Below are 25,534 nucleotides of genomic sequence, written 5' to 3'. Positions count from 1 at the left end.
CTGATAAATAGTTTTGAATGAAGTTCAGTTTTTGGCAGCCATTTGAACCAAAAATGTCCAACCGAGATACCTTGGGAAAATACTTCTGATTCTCTATTTTTTGGAATTAGGAGTTGATTTTGAAGGTCTTCTATTCCACGTGAACAGGTTTGCAACGATTTTGAGCCCCCTCTCTCTCCTCCTCCGTGGACAACCACCAACAAAACTCCAGAAAAAATGAACTGTGGTAATTTTATAACCCCCATAATCTGACCACTAGGGTGCCAGCCAAAATGGTTATCTCGAATTTCAAAAAAAAAAAAAACCCTGTACAAAATGTTCACCTGCTCGAAAAAACACCCTGTGCAAAATTTCAGCTCAATCGCGGACTTAAAATGGGGTGGCGCAAAGCGATTGAAGTTTGGCTTTTTTGAAAACCGAAAAATCACCCAAGGGGGGGGGGGGGTACGTGAAATTTCGGTTTTCGAAAATTTTTTTTTGAAGCCAAATGACTTAGAAACGCATGAAACGTCGAGAATTGGTGTCATCTGAAAAAATTTTTTTTTGCAAAAATTTACTCTCTGGGACTTCCGTTTTTTCAATTGTGGAAGGTGGAGTCAAAATGTTTAGAATTTATCTTTTGAAATTGATCACTAGTCTCTCGAAATAGCTTGTATGATGATATACCCTATAACTAGCATCGAATACATTATGTTTCATTAGGGTGGTTCATTTATTCGGCATAGGGTGGTTCATAATATTGTGAAAAAAAGAGTATAAAATAAAAAAAAGCACTTCGGTTCGTTTGATTGGTGTGACGTCTTCGACAAAGTTGTAGATAATAATTCGGTCTTTCCAAAAAAATTACACTCAAAAAATTATTCGTTCAAAAGTTAGAAGAAAGATTAAAAATAAATTATTCAATAGGGGTTATTTTTTTAAAACTTTATTTTTTTAATAAAACCTACGAAAGATTACCAAAACAATGAAACCAGTCCGATCATATAGAAATCAAGAAAAATAAGTTATCATTTAAATAAAAAAAATTTTTTTTGAAAAAAAAAAGAATATTTTCAATTATTTTTTTGAAAGGCATATTTTTTTGGAAGGACAAAATATTATCTACAACTTTGCCGAAGACACTATGCTGTTTCGACTGTGGACATATTTTTATTTTTCATTTGAGCACTCTATGAGGAATCAAGAATATTTCTACAGTCAAAACGGTTTATTTGATTGCCATAGTGTATCTGGCAAAGTTGTAAATAATAACTTCGTTCCTCCAAAAAAAAAAAAAAAAAATGTACCCAGTGAAAATACATTTCAAAAATATAACTTTTTTTTCTGATTTCTTTATGGCCGGTTTCGTTGTTCAGGAAAACTTTCGTAGTTTTTATAAAAAAATCAGTTTTTTTAAATGGGCTGTTTTCGATAATAATTATAACTTTTTTAATTTATAACTTTCTTTTATTTTTTTTTTAAATTAGTAATTTTTTTTAAGAGTGTATATTTTCTGGAAAAACAAAACTATTATCTACAACTTTGCCGAAGATGTCACACCGCTCAAACGAACCGTGTTGGCTCTAAAAATTTGTGTAATCATCAATACCTATCCGAAGTAGCATTTTCCAATAGCTTTTCAAAAATGAGTTGTGTTTCAATAAAATAAACCAATAGCACAAAATGGCATCTTTTGCCTATAAAAACGTCTATGCAAAGTTTCAGCCAATGGGCACGTTCACGTTCTGATGATGTAAACTTGACAGAAAATGTATGGTCGAACTGTCAAAACGACGCAAACCCAGAAACAGTCAATTGTGTTGGTATCTACTTGAGATCCCTATACTCTCATTATCACTGAATAACATCGATATAGTCTTTTGTCCGATTATATAAGCCAGAGCACTGTGTGTTCAATCAAGTGTTGGCAAAGGACATTATTGTGGTAAATAAAACGAATAAATTGTCTGGTACAACATTCGAAAGACGAGTGCAAGTGTCTTAGAGAGTAGATTTTTCAAACAAAGTAATATAACATATTCCATCGTGAATAACTACTTAGTAGTTAAAACGTCTCTAATAAAAAAAACATATTCCATCAGTTTCCACCGTTTCATTTAAAAGTTTAAGACACTTGGAATCGAAAACATTTTTCAAATATTAAAATTCCATGTACCTCCCGTGTGTGATTTTGCAAATTACATGAAAGCATTCAACATTTGTTTTGTAATATTTTACAATTTTACTTATAATTTTTCCAATTCAACATTGCCGCCCTAACGACAATGATATAACAAATATTATATTTTCAGGAATTTTTCTATTGGTATTCAGTGAAAAGTGTTTTTTTTCATTTTTTACTCATTTTTACACAATATTATGCCCTATGTCGAATAAATAAACCACCCTAATGAAACATAATGTATTCGATGCTAGTTATAGTGTATATCATTATATAAGCTATTTCGAGAGACTAGTGATCAATTTCAAAAGATAAATTCTAAACATTTTGAACTCCGCCTTCCACAATTGAAAAAACGACAAGTCCCAGAGAGTAAATTTTTGCAAAAAAAAGTTTTTTCAGATTATTATTATTATTTATTATTTGTCAACAGATAAAGTTCTTACCCTAATGACATTTACTGAAATCAGCTATCTTAAGAACTAAATTAGCATAAAACATTTCTCAAACAACGCTTGTTCTTAACACGGGACACATTAAAATCAAACACATCGTTGCAGCTGTTGAAAATGCGACACATGCTGAGTACTGGTTCATGTAGGCCATAGTTCGTCCTTGAAGATCGGTTGCTTAAAATTGTATGGAAACGGAGATTGCGTCGTCTAGTGTTTATATCGAGGAGACCTAGTAATAAGGGGCAGTCTATGTGTCCCTGTATCAGGTCTCCCACGAAACAGGCCTTGGCCAAGTTGCGCCTTCCTTCCAGCAGCTCTAAATTGATGAGCTTGCATCGACTCTCATAGCTCGGTAGATTACGAGAGTCTCGCCAAGGAAACTGCCTTAATGCGAAGCGAACAAATTTTCGCTGCACAGCTTCAATCCTCTTAACTGTGTTTTGGTAAAAAGGACACCATACGATGGCGGAATATTCTAATATAGGACGGACCAGGGAGCAATAAAGAGCTTTGAGACAGTGCACGTTTTTGAAGCTTTTAGCGAAACGAAACAAAAAACCCAGTTGCGACGACGCCTTTGAAACTAAATAAGCAACGTGATTCTTGAAGGTTAATTTTGAATCGAGCATGACTCCCAGTCCTTCACCACCGTCTCACGTTTCAAAGCAGATCCTTGTAAACTGTAGTCGTGGAGGTACATCGCATGTTTTCGACCGAAGGAGATAACTGAGCACTTAGACACAGTAAGTGACATCCTGTTTAAGCTGCACCAATCGCTGAAGGCTTCCAAGTCAGATTGTAGAGACTGGGCGTCAAGAGAGAGTTTTTTATTGTGCTGTATAGCTTCAAATCATCTGCGTAGGATAATTTCATGCATTTTAAAATCGAATTCAAGTCGTTCATGAACAGCAGAAAAAGGAATGGCCCAAGGTGACTGCCTTGAGGAACGCCGGATGTAACGGGAAACGGAAACGACGTATAATCGCCGAGCTTAACAGCCATGGTTCTTCCAGTGAGGTAGGAGCGCAGCCAAGAAAGCAAATTGTCGTTCATTCCGATTTTGTCGAATTTCGCTAAAGCAATCTCGTGATTTACTCTGTCGAAAGCTGCGGAAAGGTCGGTATATACAGCGTCCACTTGATTACCGTGTTCAATCTCTCGTATAATGAACGATGTAAAAGTAATCAAATTAGTCGTCGTCGAGCGCTTAGGCATGAATCTATGCTGGTCCAGGGAGATGGCGTGCGAACAATCATTAGTCAATTTGGAAAGAACATTTTTTTCAAACAGCTTTGAGACAGAACTAAGCGACGCGATAGTTATACCGCGATAGTTAGAAACGGTCCGCTTGCATCCTTTCTTGTGGATGGGAAAGATGAAGGAATTCTCCCAGCATTCGGGAAAGACGCCCGTCGTCAAGGATAAATTGAAGACCTTGGCCAAAGGTGTAGCAAGCAAATTTAAGCATCGTTTTAAAATTAGAGAAGGAATGCCGTCAGGGCCGTATCCGTTTGATATTTTCATCTGGTTCCCGGCTGCAATCACCATGTCTCTATCAATGACGAACGGAGAGCCGAGCATTCTCATGGTAGGCAAATTATTAGTGGCATTCGCAATGTCTGGTCGTTTACATTTTCAGCGGAGAATACGCTGTAAAATTGCGTGCGAAATAGGTCAGCGATACCTTCGACGGTGTCAACATTGTCGGTCCCGTTGGTCATACTAGAAGGCAGCTCAAATTCTTTGCGCTGTTTGTTCACATAGCTCCAGAATTTTTTGGGGTTCGTTTTCAGTCGATTCTGCAGATTAAACTGGTAGTTGTTGTACAAAGCACTATTGAGGCGTTTATATGCAGTGTTGGCGCGTAAGTATTCAGCTTTCGACAAATCGGTTCGACGTTTACTATATTTCTTTAGTGCCGCCCTTTTAAGTCTCTTCAAGCGTCTCAGCTCTGAGTTTGACCAACTTGGATGTGGCTGCTCACGGGTAAGTTTTTTAGGCACAATCCGATCAATTGCATAAATAAGAATGTTACTCATAGTCGATGCTGCGGAGTTAACATCGTCACCGCTAAGAGATGTAGTCCAGTCAACACCAGCTATAAGGTTTTTCATTCCCTCAAAATCAGTGTTGTAAAAGTCGTAGTGAACGGTTTCAGCGATTGCTTCAAAATGATGCTCAGGAAGTAGTTCTAACGTCATTAGCAGAGGTGGATGATGTCTGCAATTTTTTACAAGCGGTGCCGGAGCTTGTAAAAGTGAACAGCTATGTCCCAGCTCCTCGCTGATGAAGCACAAGTCGAGCAAACGGTTGTTGGCGTTCATAGTGCCGTTCACTTGCCGGAGCCTAGCAGAAGAGTACGCATCGAGTAGGACTAACGATGCTGGCCTGATCGATGAACGAGAGTTATCTGGGAACCGGAAGTTGTTACTGCCGTGAAGCCATGATATTGTACTAAGGTTGAAGTCGCCCAAAATGACAATGTTGTCTGTAGCTCCCATTTGTGAAACGACCCATTCCAGAGAAAGAGTGTGCTTTTCTATTAGGGTACAGTCGTTGACGCGATCGGGAGGCACGTATATTACGCAAACAAACAGAGTGCCAGTAAGCATTGAAATCGCCACCCACAGGTGCTCTACCGTTAAGTCCTCAGGAGGTTTCAATAGACGAGATTTGAAGCTGGAGCGAACAGCTAGGAGAACTCCACCACCACTGCTCTTGTTGCTGTTGTGAACTGTTGTGAACTGAACGGAATACGTTTCGTTGAAAAGTTGATGTGATAGAGTGTTGTTGTTCAGCCAGGTTTCGGTGAAAGCATAAATATCATAGCAAGCGTCGTTGCATGCTAGCTGGTAGTCAGCAATGGACATGTTGATGCCGCCGGTGTTCTGGTAGTAAAGCAGGATTTGTGATGCTGGATCGGCTGGAGCTAGTCTGGAAGTGGGAACGGCATCAGGCTGAGTAACGTCGTAAAAAGAGAAATACTTGCCGTGAGCGGCAGCTTGGTAAGCCCTGACCCCAGCGCTAGACTCAGAGCCGGGACGACTAAGATGGCAGGAACGTGTGAGCTGAAGATTGCTGGTACTGGCATTAGGCAACGCTGAGCTAGGTGGGTCCAGGGCTACCATGCTACTGTGTGACGTGCGTCCCGGGCTAGCAGAATGTGGAATCGCGAGCAACGGTTGTCCAACTTCGGTAATAATATCTCGCAGGTGTTGATCCGCAGGTTGATCGTCACGCGGCAGTGAGTCTGCAGCAGGTACACTGGAAGCGCAGAGCGAATCAGCGGAGGAATAATTACAATCAGGATTATACTTGCCTAAAAGCGTATTTTGGGAACTCCGTTCCCCACGTCCACACGCAGGGCCGGGACGACTGATGTGCGCAGGCAGGAATAGCTCGACTGCAGTGGGGAGGGGGTCAGGAGTTCCCATGATGCTAGTCTCATTGCGTCCCAGCGAGCGATGAAAATTCGGTTGATTGGCCAGACTGCTTAGGGGAGCTAATTGCTACGTAGAGTAGTCGATTCTTAGTTTCGACCTGTTCACTTGTGTCTTGTATAGAGGGCAGATAGAACTCCAGGATGCGTGGTTATCGTTGAGTTCGCTCTCGGTAGCCGGATCACGCTTTTTGTTGAAAAGATGGCAATTAACACATTTCTGCGATACTGATTCGCATTTGTCGACAGTATGGTTTTCAGCGCATTTAGGGCAACATGCTGGTTTGCTGCATTTAGCAGAGATATGGCCGTACTCTGAGCAGTTGTAGCATCGCAACACGTCAACAATTTCAACAATTCGACATCGGTCCCAGCCAATATTCACTCGACGTGTGCTCATTTAAAAAGTTGAAAGAAACACGACACCAATTCTCGACGTTTCATGCGTTTTTAAGTCATTTGGCATCAAAAATTTTTTTTCGAAAACCGAAATTTCACGTACCCCCCCCCTCCCCCTTGGGTGATTTTTCGGTTTTCAAAAAAGCCAAACTTCAATCGCTTTGCGCCACCCCATTTTGAGTCCGATTGAGCTGAAATTTTGCACAGGGTGTTTTTGTATAGGGTTTTTTTTGTTGAAATTTTCTGGTCACTTTTTTTCCATACGATGATTGGCGCCCTACTGACTACGTAGGGCCCTACGTCTAATTTGGTGTGCTCTATCGCAAAAACAAAAGTCTGTGGTGCCACGTCTGGAAGATTACGGCTCACGTCTGCCTATTACATTCAATTTAGTGATGATAGTTTCAATATGATGCTTGGTATGAGTAACTATATGAGTATATTTTAAGTCATATGAAGGAGCAAATCTCGTGTATCCTCGCCTCGTATGTACATCATCGAATAGTTGAACTAACAATTTGTAACGAAGGCCTCCTGCTTTCAATCACTCCAACCGCAAAAGATAGCAATTGAGTTGTTAGTTCCGAAAGCATTTCCGTTTTCATAAGCAAATCCCTTCCTGGCAGTTTAAAACCTCTTGTCCCTCGAAATATGAATGACAGTGGGAATTCCAGATTGACTAGTCTTCGGCTAGGAATGCAAACAGAGAAGCAAAGAGGAAACTATAAGTTCATCGTCTCAGCTTCTCCGTATGAAGCTTGCCATTACTTAACCTGCGTCAATGGAAAATAACTTCGTTCGACAACGGAACGGGGTACATACCATTGATTGAGCTGGGCGATTGCTCACACTAGATTGTTAAGCTAGCAATTTTTCTCCACAACACAGCCGGTCAGAATGCGGTTCTATGCCGCCTAGGGGCTGTTGGCTGGCTAGGGCGAAAATCTGCCATGAGATATTTATTAACAGGAAAATCATTGCAAGATAATCAGCACTAGCACTTAAACAGTGTGCAGCGCGGATGATGATGGGAGGCCTTGCAGCGCAGAAGGTTCTCCGCTCGACGATTCAATTACTGGCTGTCATTGCTTAGACAGCCGCAGCTTTAGTTTGTCAGTAACAACAACAAACTAACGTCATTGATCTTTTCTACATATATATTCGCCAAACAGTTCCAGTCCCGGGTGCCGGTTGTCGGTAGATACGCTTACTTGTTGATACACAGTCTGCGTTTAGGCATCTTGTTTGCATCGACCATTGCTGTCGCTGCGATGAGAAGTGTAACATATTGCCAAAGGCAATTAGTGGCAGTGACGAGCGTAAATTTCCATATGCTGGGAATTTCCCGAAAAATGAAAACAAAAGTTCTAGAACTGGATCGCTTTGATATGGGTAGTAAACATTACGACGGTTTCTGGTTCTTGGTTAGAATAATAACGCATACCGGTTATGTGCAGCTTCGAGACGCTTCTGTAGTGTTGTTTCCCCTCGGGGCATGTTGTTTGTTTGGTGGAGGGACATATTTTTGCTTTGGCAAGAGATTAAAGATAACTATTATAGTATAGGTACTGTAAAGGTATCAAACAGAAAAAAAAACAGATGGAATCATGCAAGTAATCGCTGTACGCGCAATGTTTAATTATCGTTGCTCAAAAAAATTGTATCAATCAAATAAACGAATGTTTTCAATGGTGTATTTGAACTTGTTTGGACTAAATGAACTCTTTTTTCTAATGATATGAAATATGCATCAATTATTAATTAATATTCTCTGAAAATTCTCTCGTTATCTCTTTAAATATACAAAAACTTATACTTTGTTTTATATGAGAGATGATTTTAACAGTTTAACGGCTCAAAACTAATACTTGCCAATGCAACTGCTTTTTCCCTTTGCTACGTCCCGCAGTGCGTTGAGTGTATTGTTAGACGGGACAAAAATCAAAACCACATGATTTTATCGCGTTAAAGTCTTATGAGATCCAACGAAACGCAAAGTGTCCCAAACGCCAGTTTCTCAAACCTATACCAAAAATCGGTCGTTTTTACTCATAGTAATGGAAACCGTGGTTTTTATATATAACTCAGTTTTAAATAATTGCTAAGATGACTAAAATGCAATTATCGCGAAAATAAAAAGAATTAAAAAAATATAATTTTGTTATTTTTATTTATCTAATTACGAGAATGAAACATGCACATACTCAGATGTATATTCTGGCAAAACAGAGTCTAATATCTAACTCTCTTGTTTTTATCACAGTCGACCCATTTTTCAAAAATCTACCGGGGTTGAAGCCATTTGCGTTAATCTATACATAACACTAGTCTGAATACGTGAAGAAAAAAATAACACTGGTCGACTAAAAGAAAAAAAGTGCATTCCAAAAGCTCAAACCGGTAAAAAATGAAAGATTATAGCTATTCAACCATTCCTATGAATTTTGGTGCCTCTAGCCAATACCAAAACGCGTCAACTTACGTGAGAGTGTCAAAAAAAAATGCTCGCCGGACTCGTTGCTTTAACGTTATGTTTACGAGAAAACTCATTCAAGTCTCTGAAAAAAAGTTAGTGGCTGGGGACACCAAAATTCACAGGAATGGTTGAATAGCTACACAGTTAAAAATTTTTGCCGGGTCTCGATAATTTATTGCCGAGAACGACACCACTGAGTGCTCGTTTACAAAATTTACAGCTGTCACATTTTTTCATGAATCTCGGTTCACCTAACTGAAATTTCGGCTCGGTAATATTTTGTGCCGAAACTTCAGTTAGGTAGTCATTTAGTCGTTCTCGGCAATAAATTATCGAGACCCGTTAGAAATTATTAACTGGTAGCTATTCAACCATTCCTATGAATTTTGGTGTCCCTAGCCACTAACTTTTTTTCTCAGTAAAAGAAATTAAGTGTGTATAATCTTTTTTCCGGTTTGAGCTTTTCGAGTGCACCTGTGTTGACTAGTGTAATTTAAGAAGTGTTTTCTTTTCACAAATAAAAAAGGAATCCATTCATTTTATTAATAACCTCAACCTTATTTTGATAAACTCCAACAGAAATTTTTTTCATGATTGTTAATGTTTGATGGAAAATAATTATTTTTGTATTTTTCAAGATTAACTTTAAATGTCAAGTAATAAAAATATTGGGGCCTATATCTCAGAATTAGCAAAATCAACAGTATCAGCGAAAGTTTAATTTAACTTTGTTTTAATGAGGTAATTATCTCGTAACGAAAAATCAGAAGTGTTGTGTGCAAAAAATTAAAAAAAAAACATGACCGTAAAGATGACGTAGAACTTCACAATACTGTTTGTTACATTGCTTGCATTATTGCATTCGACAATGATCGTAAGGGATAATGGTCGACAAAAGCGAAAAAAGTTTCATTCCTGAAATTTTGGTGTTCCTAATAAATGCAAAGTGCGTCGAAACGTTGCAGAGTAATTGTTCGCCGGGTTTGTTGCTTTTACGATTGGTGAATGAGGAAACTCATTTAAGTCCCTGTGAAAGGCATATTTGCCAGGGGCACCAAAATTAACAGAAATTGTTGAAAAGTTATAACCTTTCATATTTTTCAGCTGGAGCTCTAAGGCAAAACCTGTGTTTACCAGTATAATTTTTTGAATAATTGACGCTAATATTACAATAGATTATATTGTATCGATATTTATAACTTTCATCCAAAACTCATAAAATAATTCTTTGGAAATAATGTGGTGGCTCTGAGAAGATTAATAATAGCAACTGGGATCGATTCACTACTTATAATTTTCATCGAACAACAAACAAGTGCTTTTAACGCAAAACATTCTAGCTTTAGGTTAGATTTAGTTTCAGCTCGTAGTCGGCAGCGAGGATAAAAAATTTGCTTCTAGTTATTAAGATACTTTAGAAAGTATACTACCAGATATAATTGGCGTCGTTGAACATTAATTTGTATTTGTGCCGTGTCAAATAAATTGTAGATGAAGAAAAAAAAATTATTTTCGGGGTGTTTAATGTTCCGAATAAATGTTTTTAGTATGTTTTGAAACCAATAAGTACCGTAAAATGGGGTAAAATTGATCTTTTTTTTTCACCGTTTCGTGACTGATTAACACCTGTCTCTAAGAGGCATGAGAAAGGTTTATATATATATTTCTCGGTGATAGGAAAATAGTTTTTGAATGACCGTCAACAATTTTTCATCAATGAAAAAAAAAAATTTTTTTTTCTTGTGCTTCGATATAACGTAACTCGATATAACGTAACGAAACAAAAAATAAAGTTGCCTTATATCGAGGTGTGATTGTAGTACTTACTTATATTACTTACTTACTTTACTTTGTTGGCCGACGGACCGTTTGCCAGTCTAGGACCGAACAAATTAGAGATGCCCAGCAGAGAGACAGCCGCGCTTCAGTCATCTCGTACACCAGCAGATCGTATATCTTCTTTCACCGCGCACATCCACCAAAAACGGAGTCGACGGCCTGTTCCTGGTTCTCTGCTGAAAATTATTTTGGCGGCACTCTCGTCACGCATTCTGGTTACATGTTCAGCCCAGTGTAGCCTACCACGCTGTATTACCTTTACTATATCAGCATGTTTACATATCTGGTACCTCGTAATTCATGCACCTGCACCGTACACTATTTTCCATTTTACCGGCGAGTATCGATCGCAGGACTTCAAGCTTAAAAACTCAGGGCACTCATTCATCAGATTTTTTCAGCGCCTATCCCAAGTAACAATTTAAGTCGTATTGCATTCTTTTAGCGGTTTTCATGACCAATTTCGCAAAATTGCTGTTAAAACTAAAAATACTATCAGAACCTCCTGATAACCGCTATAAGTTTGCTTTACAGCCAGGTGGCCCACCCTTGCCAAGCTTATTGAATCAATTATAAGTATGGCAATAAAACTGCTTTAAAACCACATAGAAAGAGTACCGCATACTATAAGCAACTGGCATTACCTCATTAAGAGCGCAATAAGTTTGGTTGCATTATTGCGCTCTGCTACTTGCCACAATAAGTCCAAATCAAGTTTTCATTGCTTGACAGCAACCGTAATAAGTTGATTTGTTGTGCCGTTCCTGCACACACACCAGAACATCACGCCACTTTTTTAATAAGGAAATCTCTCGTCGCGGGAGTAATGTTTCACCTGTGTTGGTTATCATCGTGCAATCGATTTTATTTTATGGTGATATTGTAGAAAGATAAGGAATAAGGAGGGGTTTTTGGTAGGTTTCGTAGCTCTAAAGCATATGCGCATGAAATTTTGTCGTGCATTTTGAGATCATAGGCGCTTAAAATTTATGCGCCATCAAAATAGTACGGGCTTACAAAAATGATCTCATTGTTAGCAAAAATGAATTGGATTGTTTCAGCTCAGTTTTTCAGAAAAAAAATCTAGCCGTGTTCTTCAATACAGAGATAGATCAAAATCAACTTTGGATATTCAATTTATTTGTTAGTCAGACGACGATTTGATTTTCGTTTCAAGATTATAAAAAGTTTCAAAAATACCAATATGGCGCGGTTGGTAATTAGTTGGCATTAATCGTAGCCGCAATAAGCCTAGTTCAATGATATATATGTTGTAAGGTGCGGCATAGGTTGGATGCCTGCATTATTAGAGAAAAATATGGTAAATCCCTGAAGCCTAGACAACTTTATTTTTATGAAAAATCTGACATCACACCGACGATAATGAGGAATCAACAAATTTTGATACATACTTAGTTTAATTGAATATTGAATATATTTCGAAATATATCAATAGTGTCTTGCCCCTACCTTATTTTTAAGGACGCATAATTTAACGACATAGGAAATTATTTTCAACCAAAACAAGACAAACTGGCGATAAAGTTTAAAAAAAAAACTACCGAAAAGTACTAAGTTTGCTGTGTTACTTTATTCGATTTTTGGAGTTCTACGTCATCAATGTTCACAAATGCGCTGCAAGATGCTCTAAAGCATTTTACACACATCTTACGGAGACTGCGATCGAATTCTGCATCACACTAAATCAACTCAGCCGCTTTTGTCTCACCTGTATGTATATCATTGCCTGCATATATTTGTTTACAAGTTTGACAGGTTAAAACTGGGCATTTGAATGACCGCAATAAAACTGGTTTCTATGTTATATGACAGCAAGCTGGAGTGGTTTTAAGGGGCAATAGATAGTAATAATAAAACCAATAATAAAGCAAAATCGCATTGACTCTTGCCGGTTTTATTGGAAGTTTTATTAGAGTTTTATTGACAGCTATCAGTGTTTATTACGACTTGCTATTTTTGGCAACGGGTTTAACCGCCATAAAACCGTTGGTAATATTCATTGCTGTGATGAAACCGTTAGAAAACCAAGTAGCTATAGAAATGTTACTTGGGATGCCTAATGTATGTCAAGGGCCACCGGGAGAATCAGCAGCGTTATTATTGTGCGAGTTTGCAAACAAGCGTTATTATTGTGCGAGTTTGCAAATAATGGAACCCTAGCTGGCTGCGTAGTCCATAGAGGGCCCTGATCGCAGCTGCATCTCGTCGTATCACTTCGCGACTCACATCGTTGTAATATGTCACAAGCATACCAAAATAAACAAATTCATCAACCACTTCAAACCATTCTAAATCAATCTCCATTTCAGGATTAACATCACCGGAATTCCCAAGCTAACTTCCAGTATAATCAGGTAGATCGCATAGTACAGCTGCTCACTTTCAGAAGTTCGGCCGGGATTCCAGCGGCCTCGTCCTTCTTCAGGTTACTAATCGCCCTCCTGTGATTGTGGCTCCATAGCTTGTTCCTGTTTTGCTCATCTTGTTCCTTAGCGTTTAATAGCGCCTGAAAGTGCTCCTTCCACCTAGTTGCAACCGTCGGTTTATCCATAAGCAGGTTGCCATCCTTGTCATTACACATTTCCGGGACAGGGAAATTCCTGCTTCTGACTCTGATGACTGTTCTATCTATGATTACTGTTCTATTCTATTCTGCCTCGTATGTTCTCTGGGCTGGCGAGCACCGGTTCCTCGTGCTCGCGCTTCTTTCGACAGTGGACTCTATTGTTGGCAGCTCTTACCTCCATGTATCTTTCTCTGTTCTGACGCATAGCCGCATTCGGCTCCTGATACGGTTCTTCTCGACTCGACTGACTCTCTGATACTCAGCATCAAACCAATTTCGCTGTCTTTCACTCGTTATACCTAACACCTCACTCGAAGTCGTTCCAATGGCACCGTGAATACTACTCTACAGCCCATTTACGTCTTCCACTCGTTCCTCGCGCTGTTTTGCGATCCGTTGATCCAGATCTTTGGCGTATTCTGCTGCCAACGTTCTCTCTGTGCGAGAACGTTCGACAACCGTGCGCGGATCTCACAAACGACGAGATAACGATCAGAGTCAATGTTCGGTCCCCGAAAAGATCTGACATCAGTAACATCTGAAACGTGCCGACCGTCAATCAGTACATGATCGATCTGGGAGCAGCCTTCTCTATTTGGAGCATACAAATGATCATTCCTCTGGCCGCGGCAAAGTTCATCAGCCTCAGTCCATTTTCATTGGTTGACAAATGAGGGCTATGTCTTCTAATGATCGGACGGAAGAATTCTCGTCAAAGATTCGTTCCAGATTTTCATAGAACGCGTTTTTGTCGTCATCGGATTTGTCGTTTATCAGTGCGTAGGTGTTGATTAAGAATCAGTTCGCGAGAGGTGCAACCACCTTTCTGAGGAACGTAGTTTTTATGTTTTTCGATTGGGCTTAAATTTTCAGGGTTTGTTTCAAGGTAGGAAGTTTTGATTTTATTTTTATTTTTTTCATTCAGGTTAAGTGGGGTAAAACGGCTCTTAACGATGATGCCAAAATCACAAAAAGTGCAATATCTCCTGCTAGGCTTGATGGATTTTCTAAAAACTTGCGATAATATTCTACACTTATAGTACTTCAAAACACACGGTCACAATGTATGGCAACGGGGTAACATGAATTGAATGATAGTATTGGATTCAGGACGACTCCCAAGCCATTTATTTTCTCCCATGAAATGCAATAATCAGATAAGATCGATTTTTTGAGTGATGGAACGTCATGACGGAGCATTTTGGTACGCTCACGATTAGTTTGTTGCGAGAGCACCAGTCCGGGAGCAGATTCAGTTGGTTTTGCAAACAGTGACAGTCTGCAATTGAGCGAATCACCAAATATATTTTCAAGTCATCGGCGTAAATGAGTTTGTAACCCAGACACAATTTCAAGCAACGTCGTTGAAAAATAGCGTAAACAACAGCAGACCTAAGTTGCTGCCTTGGGGCACTCCGGATGAATTGCACAAACTCGAACATACACTAGGGTGGGGAAAAGTGATCGATTTTCCAGAACCAAGTTTTTCTGGTTCCTTCTGGGGCCCCAAACAACCCTAAACTTACCGGAAGTCGATTGGTTTTGTTTCCCCTTGGCGCATTGCATTTCAAATTTGTATGAAAATTTATATGGGAAAACCTACTTTTTTGCATTAACCTTCCTAGAGAGCTCAATAATGCTCTAACAATGCACTACATTATGTTAAAGTATAGTATTTTAGATGCCTAACAACTTTGCAGAGAACACTGAAGAGTTGGAAGGTCCCTAAGAAGAGCTATAGCTGTTCAAAGTTGAGTACATCGATTTAAATGCAGAAACTCTTGTTTTCTGCCAACATTACCAATGTACCGACGTCAGTAGGATTCCCATCAGATGTAACCTGTCGTTACGAGTTTGTACACTTGGCTGGATCAAGCAAACAAATTAAGGTCATTATTCTAGGTGTGGAAAGAATCTACAACGTGTTTCAAAGGTTACTTCTGATGGAAATCTGACTGACGCCGGTACACTGGCAGTGTTGGCAGAAAAAATGATTTGCAACATAAATTTCGACATACTCAACTTTGAACAGCTCTAGTATTTTTTTGGGACACCCTAGCTCTTTAGTGTCTTCGGCCAAGTTGTTGGGCATAAAAAAACCTACCATTTAAAGTTATGAAACCTATGGTTTGAGCCATTTTGAGCTCTTTAGAATGGAAAATACATGAAAGTTGGGTTTTCCATACAAATCTCCATATAAATTTGAAATGCAATGCGCTAAGCGGACACAAAACCAATCGACTTCCGATAAATTTAGGATTGTTTGGGGCCCCAAATAGAGCAAAAAAATTGGTTCTGGCTTTCTGTTTCGTTTTTCCATATAACGGTTCCCCACCCTAATATACACAGGAGTCAACTTCCAGACGAAATGCACGACCAGTCAGGTAAGACATAATCCACGATACCAGCCTCGAGGAATTTCCAAGACGAGATGGCCATCAGTATATTGTGATAGATTTTGTCGAAAGCCGCCTCCAAATCTGTGTAGATGACTTCAACTTGAGTTTTGATCTCCATTGCAGTAATGCAGGTGTTGGAGAATTCCATTAAATTCGTGGTAACAGATCATGAAGATGTAGTTCATAGGCAGGCTACGAATTACATCACTGACGATTATTTCGAATAGCTTCGACGCTACAGATAAGCTTGTTATGCCTCGATAATTTCTTACGTTTCGCTTGTCCCAGCTCTGAAAACGGGAAACATGAATGATTGCTTCCAAACTTCAGGGAAAACTCCACCGTTGAGCGAGCGGGTGAACAATCAACAGCACAGCGGCAGAACATCACCGACGGCATACCGTCAGGTCCCGGAAAATTTGAACTTTTCAGCTTTTCCACAGCAGAGAGAACCATTGCAGGAGTAACCACAAACGACGTCAGATGCATGCAGTCCACAGGAACGTCTGATGCAGCAGACTCAGCTTCGCGTTCGTCGAACACCGATGCCAAAATTTGAGCTCACAAGATTCGGCAGAAGATTTTGCTTCAACATACGTGCGTTATGTCAGCTGTTCAGTGCTACCTGTCAAAATTTCATTCATGAATTGAGTTTTGAAATGTCTTCCAAAATGGTCTATACTCAATTCAGGCCGGTACATTGAAAGCTTGAAAGCTATGCTCGCAAACGTAACTTAATAAAGGACCATCCATTAATGATGTCACGCATTCGGGGCGACGCGTGACCAAGTGGGCTACCTGTTCAGTCAGCAACAGTATCGTGATAACAGTTTCGAAAACTTTTATCTTTCTACATTTATCTATTTGGCAAAGAAATTCTACGGTCTATTATGACCGCGAGTTTTCAGATAATTTTCTCGTAGAATAATGATATCTGCATCATTTCATAGAGGAAATCTTTATCCACATTTATCACATCATGATTCTCAATGATCGGTTTCAGTCGTAAATAACTCTTGATCCGTCGAAGAACTAGAAAAGTTCACTCGACGGATGGCGTTGTGATATGCAATGTCAGTATCATTCAGGTTTTGTCCAACGATAATTAAAATTATGTTTATGATCTTTTTGCCTTTAAACTTTTCGCATGAGTAAAAAACCTATCTTTGTTTATCAAATCTTAGTTCAATGCTAAAGCGTTTCCTTTGACGATGTTGAAATTTTAAACTAAAAAGAAAGCAGCGCGTAAGAAGACAAACGTATACTATACGGACTATGCGAGGTTCAAGTTTTAGAATGAACAAAATGGGTGTAGAGGTTTGAATGAAACTATACATCGACGGAAGAATTCCACCACATTGACAGAAATAATGAATGAATTTGCTCGTTTTCATTTGCACTACGAAAGCTCTGGAGATTACCAGACACTAAAGAGAGGTGGTGTGTAATGAATGTTTTCTCTCGCGGACATCGGTTTTGTTCAGCAGAAAGTTTGAACCAAAGATGTCATTTTTACGCGAGGCGTCGCATTAGTAGTGGTGAGTATAAACGACTGTGTCTACCCTGCCGTACTTGAAGGTGCAGAGAAGTATTGAACGACGGTTAGTTCAGGTGAAAGGTCTAAACAAACGGTAGTCATTATTGCGTGAGTTGTATGGCGTAGTCTGAAGTGTAGCCCATCAGGTTACATTCTTCATGGTGCATAAATTTCCACTATGTAGAAAATAAAATAGGGATGTTCGGGATAACATTAAAATTACAAATAAATTACCTTCGATGATTTTTCATCCACTCTACAAGTGTGAAAAAATCACTTTTTTCTGAGATTGTCTACCTGTCCTATGAACAGGTTGAACAGGTGGACGAGACGCCTCTGCACGAATTTAGGGGGGGGGGGGAAGGGTTCCGATTATTGTGACATTTTGTGACATATGGAGTGTGACATCACGTTTCAACTCAAAAAAATAAATAAATAAAAAAGACACATACCTATACCACACAGTTCAACTCAGCACTATTCATTTTACTTGCATCATTCATTCATAGTTCTACAATTTCGCAATTGCATTCATTTTTTAGTCTCTCTCAATTCTACAAAAAATGTGACAAAACGTGAATAAGAATGCTTGGCTATTCCCAAGTAACAATTTAAGTCGTATTGCATTCTTTTAGCGGTTTTCATGACCAATTTCGCAAAATTGCTGTTAAAACTAAAAATACTATCAGAACCTCCTGATAACCGCTATAAGTTTGCTTTACAGCCAGGTAGCCCACCCTTGCCAAGCTTATTGAATCAATTATAAGAATGGCAATAAAACTGCTTTAAAATCACATGGAAAGAGTACCGCATACTATAAGCAACTGGCATTACCTCTTTAAGAGCGCAATAAATTTGGTTGCATTATTGCGCTCTGCTACTTGCCACAATAAGTCCAAATCAAGTTTTCATTGCTTGACAGCAACCGTAATAAGTTGATTTGTTGTGCCGTTCCTGCACACACACCAGAACATCACGCCACTTTTTTTAATAAGGAAATCTCTCGTCGCGGGAGAAATGTTTCACCTGTGTTGGTTATCATCGTGCAATCGATTTTATTTGATGGTGATATTGTAGAAAGATAAGGAATAAGGAGGGGTTTTTGGTAGGTTTTGTAGCTCTCAAGCAAATGCGCATGAAATTTTGTCGTGCATTTTGAGATCATAGGCGCTTAAAATTTATGCGCCATCAAAATAGAACGGGCTTACAAAAATGAACTCATTGTTAGCAAAAATGAATTGGATTGTTTTAGCTCAGTTTTTCAGAAAAAAAATCTAGCCGTGTTCTTCAATACAGAGATAGATCAAAATCAACTTTGGATATTCAATTTATTTGTTAGTCAGACGACGATTCGATTTTCGTTTCAAGTTTCAAAAATATCAATATGGCGCGGTTGGTAATTAGTTGGCATTAATCGTAGCCGCAATAAGCCTAGTTCAATGATATATATGTTGTAAGGTGCGGCAAAGGTTGGATGCCTGCATTATTAGAGAAAAATATGGTAAATCCCTGAGGCCTAGACAACTTTATTTTTATGAAAAATCTGACATCACACCGACGATAATGAGGAATCAACAAATTTTGATATTAATAGAGAGGTGCACGAAAAATGCAACGATACATACTCAGTTTAATTGAATATTGAATATATTTCGAAATATATCAATAGTGTCTTGCCCCTACCTTATTTTCAAGGACGCATAATTTAGCGACATAGGAAATTATTTGCAACCAAAACAAGACAAACTGGCGATAAAGTTTAAAAAAAAAACTACCGAAAAGTACTAAGTTTGCTGTGTTACTTTATTAGATTTTTGGAGTTCTACGTCATCAATGTTCACAAATGCGCTGCAAGATGCTCTAAAGCATTTTACACACATCTTACGGAGACTGCGACAGAATTCTGCATCACACTAAACCAACTCAGCCGCTTTTGTCTCACCTGTATGTATATCATTGCCTGCATATATTTGTTTACAAGTTTGACAGGTTAAAACTGGGCATTTGAATGACCGCAATAAAACTGGTTTCTATGTTATATGACAGCAAGCTGGAGTGGTTTTAAGGGGCAATAGATAGTAATAATAAAACCAATAATAAAGCAAAATCGCATTGACTCTTGCCGGTTTTATTGGAAGTTTTATTAGAGTTTTATTGACAGCTATCAGTGTTCATTGCGACTTGCTATTTTTGGCAACGGGTTTAACCGCCATAAAACCGCTGGTAATATTCATTGCTGTGATGAAACCGTTAGAAAACCAAGTAGCTATAGAATTGTTACTTGGGATTGTAACATGTGGAGAGGATTTGGATTACAATGATGTAACAGTTACTGCCTCAGCTTTCTATGTCGTCGATATACCACTCCATCAACAGAAACCTTGGACTAAGGATTAAACGCTTTTTTAGTTATCTTTTATAATCTTCTTTTCCTTTTAGTTTCAGTTTTTCTTTCAGTAAATTCGTTCTAATTTAGAAAAACTGCATTTTTCACAAATTTCTCAATTTTCAGTCAATTATGACCAAAGAAGAGGGAGGGGAGTATAAATACGTGATGTAATTAAGGTGGGGTTCCAGGAAATTGTGACGGTTTGTGGCAAGGGGAAAGGGGGGGGGGAGTTTATTTTTTCAAAATTTGCGTGACATCATTAATGGATGGTCCCTAAAACGTTTTATAAACACATTTACCTAGGAGGTTATCAAATTACTAATAATAAGTAGTGTTTAATAGCCACGAGTTGGCATAAAAAATACTAGAACTGTAGACAATTCATTGGTGTTACCAACCAACACCTTATAACCAGCTTTGAAAATCATCGTAAGAATAATTTTTGAGTTACGCGCATTTAAATTTTTCAGAACGGATATTTCATGTAAATTAAATAAAAATTTTCGAGATTCTTCCAAAACGAACGTAAATTATTGCAGGTGTTGACTTTGTTGGTAACATATGCCCATTTGTAACCTTTTTAGCAGATTTGAGCTGGATTGGCACCATCGGAAAATATTCCTGATCAAGTAACTCCAGGCCTTAACCTGAACCAAAACGCATCATTTTACACTTCAAATGACACACAATTTGAAAAACCACAAAAGGGCGTAACTTGAAAGTTAGTCCAACGATGATTTTCGATATTTGCACAGAGGCATCAAAAATTAATTAGCATTTACCTACAGTTTTGATTTGATTCTAACGGTATCGTGAAAGCTGATTTACACAATCAGGATTTGTTTGGGAGGAGTGAATTTAATAGAACTTCTACCGCACGGTGGATAAGATAAAATTTCAGTTAAAAATTCCAAACAAAATACATACATCTGACCACCGATTAGCAAACTGTGTGACAAATTGTCCCTCTCCGGTGGACTAAAACCCGCTTTGAAATCTGAAACGCCACTTTTCGTGCCGACTTTTTACCAACAGAGAATGAACCCGGTCGGTGGTGACCGCAGAGAGGTAGGTGAACCGTTCTGCACTCTCTTCGCCGAAATGGCAACTGTTGATCCATTGACCCTAGGCCAGTTCGATTCCATGCGAATTCAGACTGAGGCTGACTTGTGTTATGTCTCCCTCACTCTCTGTCAGCAGGCAGACCACCTTCACCGTACGTTTTTTTTATCCAGTTCAGTGTGTAAATATAGTATTAATATGACTCCATCGTCTATTTTGATATTGCACACCTGTTTTCTAGGCTTGAGTGATTCCTGGCAAACAGCCACACGTAGTGACTGAGTAATTGTAGAGTGATTGCAGTTTTTTCACCTGAACAAATTTTCAGTACACACCTCTATACATGTCTCTGATCATTCGTCCATGATCAGTGACTTTTGGGTTGTAATATAATAAAAATCTTTTTTTTTCTAGATTATTACAGTTTACTCGTAGTCTAGTTAACCTACACGTACTACCACATGTGCAAAACGCTGGTAAGTGCATTGGATGACAGCACCGGCTTTTCCACATCACTCGCAAATGACTCTTTTGCGCGAATTGTTAATGCAAGGGTGAACATGACCTTGGCAAATATACCGCGTTTACCACACGGGCCAACACGTTCTGCAACTATATGTCTGTCTGTCTTAGGCTCGCGGATGTAGGAAAAGTTGGTTGGTAGGTACGATACGATACGATTCACTATGAGGTTGCCACAAACACATGCACTTACGGATGGTGCTTCGAAATAGTTTAGCAAAATATTTACCTTTACTGGATCAACCATCACTCGTACTTACATGTTGATGTTGAAACGCAGGCAATGAGCGTTTGCAATGCTGTCCAAAATATTTACTCCATTTGGGTTGTGATGAGTGTAAACAGTGTGATAGTAAATATCTGTCACAGTATGGAAGCAGTGGTACTTACATTGGTGGCTTGCGTCGAAGAAAACGTGAGTTTATTTTACTTCGATCCATTTCACGGAATTAACTAGCGTGCTTTCTAAATTTTCGAAATGTAAAACGAGTCTCACGACTTTGAGCTATATATATTCAACTTACGTTTAGCTTATCATCATGGTATATTTACTTACCAAACAGCTGCGGTAAAACCATAATATTAATCTGCAGGCATGTATGTTCCCACCGAAGATTAAACATTTCTGTACAGCATGCTTTATTCAGTTTTTAAGCATTCGAAAATAACGGCGAAGACGTGGGAAACCGAAGCGATTAAACTTTCAGCAAGGTTGATTGACAATGAAGAATGTCTCCGAATATTGGTAGGTACTTTGTGAGTGTACCTTAAAATGTCGGAGAAAACTATTTTGACAGGCTCAATAATAATTATTGAGTGCCGAATTTTCTCTGGCATCCTCCAGAAGTTTTCCGACAAACTAATATGCTATAATTCTGTATACTACTGTTGCTAAACAACTAAACAGTGCTTTCACTAGAGCCTAAAATTGTTGTTATGATAATCCTGGAAGATGTTTTGCAAAAGAGAATCTACCGTTTTTTCGATAACGGTTTCCTTTCTTTGCAATCGTGTTGACAGTTGAAGTAAAGCAATTAGTTGCAGTCAATTGAGCACACGGAAAATAAAAATTGTGTTAATTAGAGTAAGTTTTGAGTGTGTTACTACATTCTGCGACGGTCTTTGTTACAACAGATGAGAAATTATAGTTATTGGTTTTGACACTAGTATGAGACTGTCCATTTCTTGATAAAGTTACACAATTTTTAAAGAAGTTATAAAATCTAACATGTGGGCTGCGAACTTGATCTTCAATACAGCCACAGGGTCTGCCCCACAATAGTCCTTCCCACTAACAATCAACTGTAAAAGGATAAAAACTCTCCGTTGCAGTGAAGCAGTATACCTTTCCATTGCTTTGTCTACAGCTGCTCGCAAATTATGACGTCTGCGAACATTGGAACAACAGAAGCTAGGCAAGTTTCTAGCCTCAAAAAGGCTGAAGAAACTGGTGCAAATAAATAAAACCTACCTGCATTCTTATTGCGTACGCTTGTTCATGCCCGACAAAACGTGTTTTCTGCAAACAATATTATCAACCAGCGAATACGCACACAATGGAAACGACTCGCAAAGTTATAACTTGAACTTGAAGTTTGCAAGTAGGTGCTCAAAGCAATAAGGTAATTGTAGAAAGGAGCGCGAGGTTTTTGTTATCTGAAGTCTCTGCGTTTAGCTTTCTATTTAATTTGTCGACTGTGATTGTATTAAAATGTTCGTTTTTCTGCCGTTAGTCCATTTAAAGAACTAAACGATTTTTTTTTGTCTCAAACCTTGAAATTTTTTGCTTGCATGAATGAAATATTTCACCGTAAACTCACCATGTAGACAGACACATCGAATACATAGTGTAGATGAAAACTGTAGAAGAATTTCCATTCTTCGGATTCGAACACTAAACCTCGTCCAGAGTTTTTCGTTTTGTAAAATTTTTTTTTTTTTTAATGAAGCGATTAATTTTAGAGCTGAAACATATTTTGTCATTCTGAATATGGATAAATCTTTGAAAATTAGTACTAATTTGTCTTGGAGAATGTGGAACTGACGGATTCGTTTCGTACTTCGAGATATTGTTTAATGTAATATGTTGTCATTCAACTTCGCTCAATGGAAATAGCTGATCACAAACTAGTTTTCTCTTTTTTTCAATTGAGAAAAAAGACTAAACAGAAATGAAGCTATTTTCAAAAAAGACTAAACAGAAATGAAGCATTTTCATCTAATGTAGAAAAGTCAAAAATATATTGTTTGACCACCGTCAATAAACTTTTTGTCACCCGTATTTTACTCTTTGCAGAAGGACGGGTGTCGATTGCGAAAACTCTTGCTTATAACAACAATCAGCTGGAAGGGTAGGTTTCCATGAAGCATCCCAAAATTCAGCACTGGATTATGCCGTTGCCTACGAATGTTTTCTTAGGTTGCTTTTTTTACACAAATCACAAACAACAAGTGATAATAAAACCACCATTATTTCATCTTTACGGACAGTCTCAGTTCCATTGAGGCTCTCCGATCGATGAAAGATGTTAAGCACTCTCCGTATTTCCTGGGGAAAATACGGGAACATCTGAGTGCTTTATCCGGAAAATCTTCTCAGATTACCTTAGTGTGGGTCCCTTCTCACTGCTCGATACCGGGTAATGAGAAAGCGGACTCTTTGGCTAAGGTGGGCGCAACAAACGGTGACATTCATGAAAGACCAATTGCCTTTAATGAATTTTTCGCACTTGTACGTCAGAATACGCTCATTAGTTGGCAAAATGCTTGGACCAGAGGGGAACTGAGAAGGTGGTTACATTCCATAATCCCCAAGGTGTCGACGAACCCGTGGTTCAAGGGGTTGGATGTAGGTCGAGATTTCATTTGCGTGATGTCCCGGCTTATGTCCAACTATAGATTTGATGCGCATCTCCGTCGTATTGGGCTCGGGGAAAGTGGTATCTGTGCCTGTGATGAAAGTTATCACGACATAGAGCACGTTGTTTGGTCATGCCCTGTCCACCGTGACGCCAGGTCTAAATTAGTAGCTTTCCTTGAAGCCGGAGGTAGACGGCCAGCTGTACCTGTTCATGATGTCTTAGCGAGCCGTGACATACCCTACATGACCCTTATATACGTTTTCCTAAAATCCATCCATGCCCCAGTCTAGTCCCGTTCCCCTTGGTCTACACCCAACAAAACGACAAGAACACGTTTGAACCTTAAGCACAGATTTTGGAATCAGCAACTGCACCCCACTCGAATTCGCCACGACCTGAGAACCCGAGGCCTTCAGTGATATTTTGGCTCAGCGGCACATACCATATGGCCACTTGAACACTAGCGAACAACAACAACGAACCATAACCAGCAACTAGACCCCGCACAATACCTCCAGGACCCGAGAATATAAACCCCTGCCCCAGCTCATGACATCGGCCATTCGAAGAGCATCAGACGGCCATTCAACAACAAAACACTGATTGAAAAATTCATGCTAGTTTTAAGTTAGAGTTAATTTCAGCTCGTAGTCGGCAGCGAGGATAAAAAATTTGCTTTTAGTTTTTAAGTCACCAGATATAATTGGCGCCGTTAAACATTAAATTGTATTTGTGCCTTGTCAAATAAATGATATATGAGGAATAAAAAGTGATAATAAAATAATAAACAGATGAAATTGCCATACTGGAAAACATACTGGATTAAACCAGAGAATGCTCATGTACCTTTTGCCCAGGTGATAACATATCACAATCCAACCACCTCTGAGGCGTTGCCGATCGCCTAATAATGGCACGTTTCGCTAATAAACTTAACGTCAGTAATTGCATACTTTCGTGAGTATTCGTAATGAATTGGCAAATCGGAACCGTAATGACATGGAAATTTACCCAATATACATAATATGACAATCAAATGGAGTGTTCATTTGCCAAAATTTTTATCTTGTCATATTCAACAATATATGCGACCAAATATGACGGTAAGCTTTGGTTGGTTGTTTTGATTTCTTTTCCATGGCCTCTAACTTGTGATGAGTTACTTTTCGGCATAAACAGCCTAGTTCTGCTTTCACTAATTAAAGGGTATTAGATTTGTTTGAAATGAAAGAAAAAAAATCATATCGTTTACCTGCTAATTGACTGGTGGCGAGTGATGGATGAAGACTACTTTTGCATCACCTGGACAGCTCATGTTACCACGAGTTGATAAGCTCTGAGTAAACTGTACCATCACCATTCGTCTGTAAATAGAGTCATAACAGTAAATATGTATGTCACGAAATCA

General features: G+C 38.8%; 2 protein-coding genes across 4 annotated transcripts in view; both read right to left on the bottom strand.

Moving 5' to 3' along the window:
- The window catches only part of LOC129727504 (uncharacterized), a 330,263-nt gene that overhangs the window by 49,866 nt on the left and 254,863 nt on the right, over positions 1-25,534 (bottom strand). The window lies entirely within an intron of this gene.
- Positions 2,863-21,591, bottom strand: LOC129727505 (uncharacterized). Its single transcript, XM_055685387.1, has 2 exons — positions 21,526-21,591; positions 2,863-5,880 (listed from the first exon to the last, which is right to left on the bottom strand). The coding sequence occupies exon 2, from the start codon at positions 5,742-5,744 to the stop codon at positions 4,200-4,202; it is 1,545 nt and encodes a 514-aa protein (XP_055541362.1). The 5' UTR covers positions 5,745-5,880; positions 21,526-21,591; the 3' UTR covers positions 2,863-4,199.

Source organism: Wyeomyia smithii, chromosome 3 (genome assembly GCF_029784165.1).
Source record: "Wyeomyia smithii strain HCP4-BCI-WySm-NY-G18 chromosome 3, ASM2978416v1, whole genome shotgun sequence".
In the NCBI taxonomy this organism is placed as follows: domain Eukaryota; kingdom Metazoa; phylum Arthropoda; class Insecta; order Diptera; family Culicidae; genus Wyeomyia; species Wyeomyia smithii.
The sequence above is the reverse complement of the archived record's forward strand: the minus strand, read 5'-3'. Positions and strand labels throughout refer to the sequence as shown.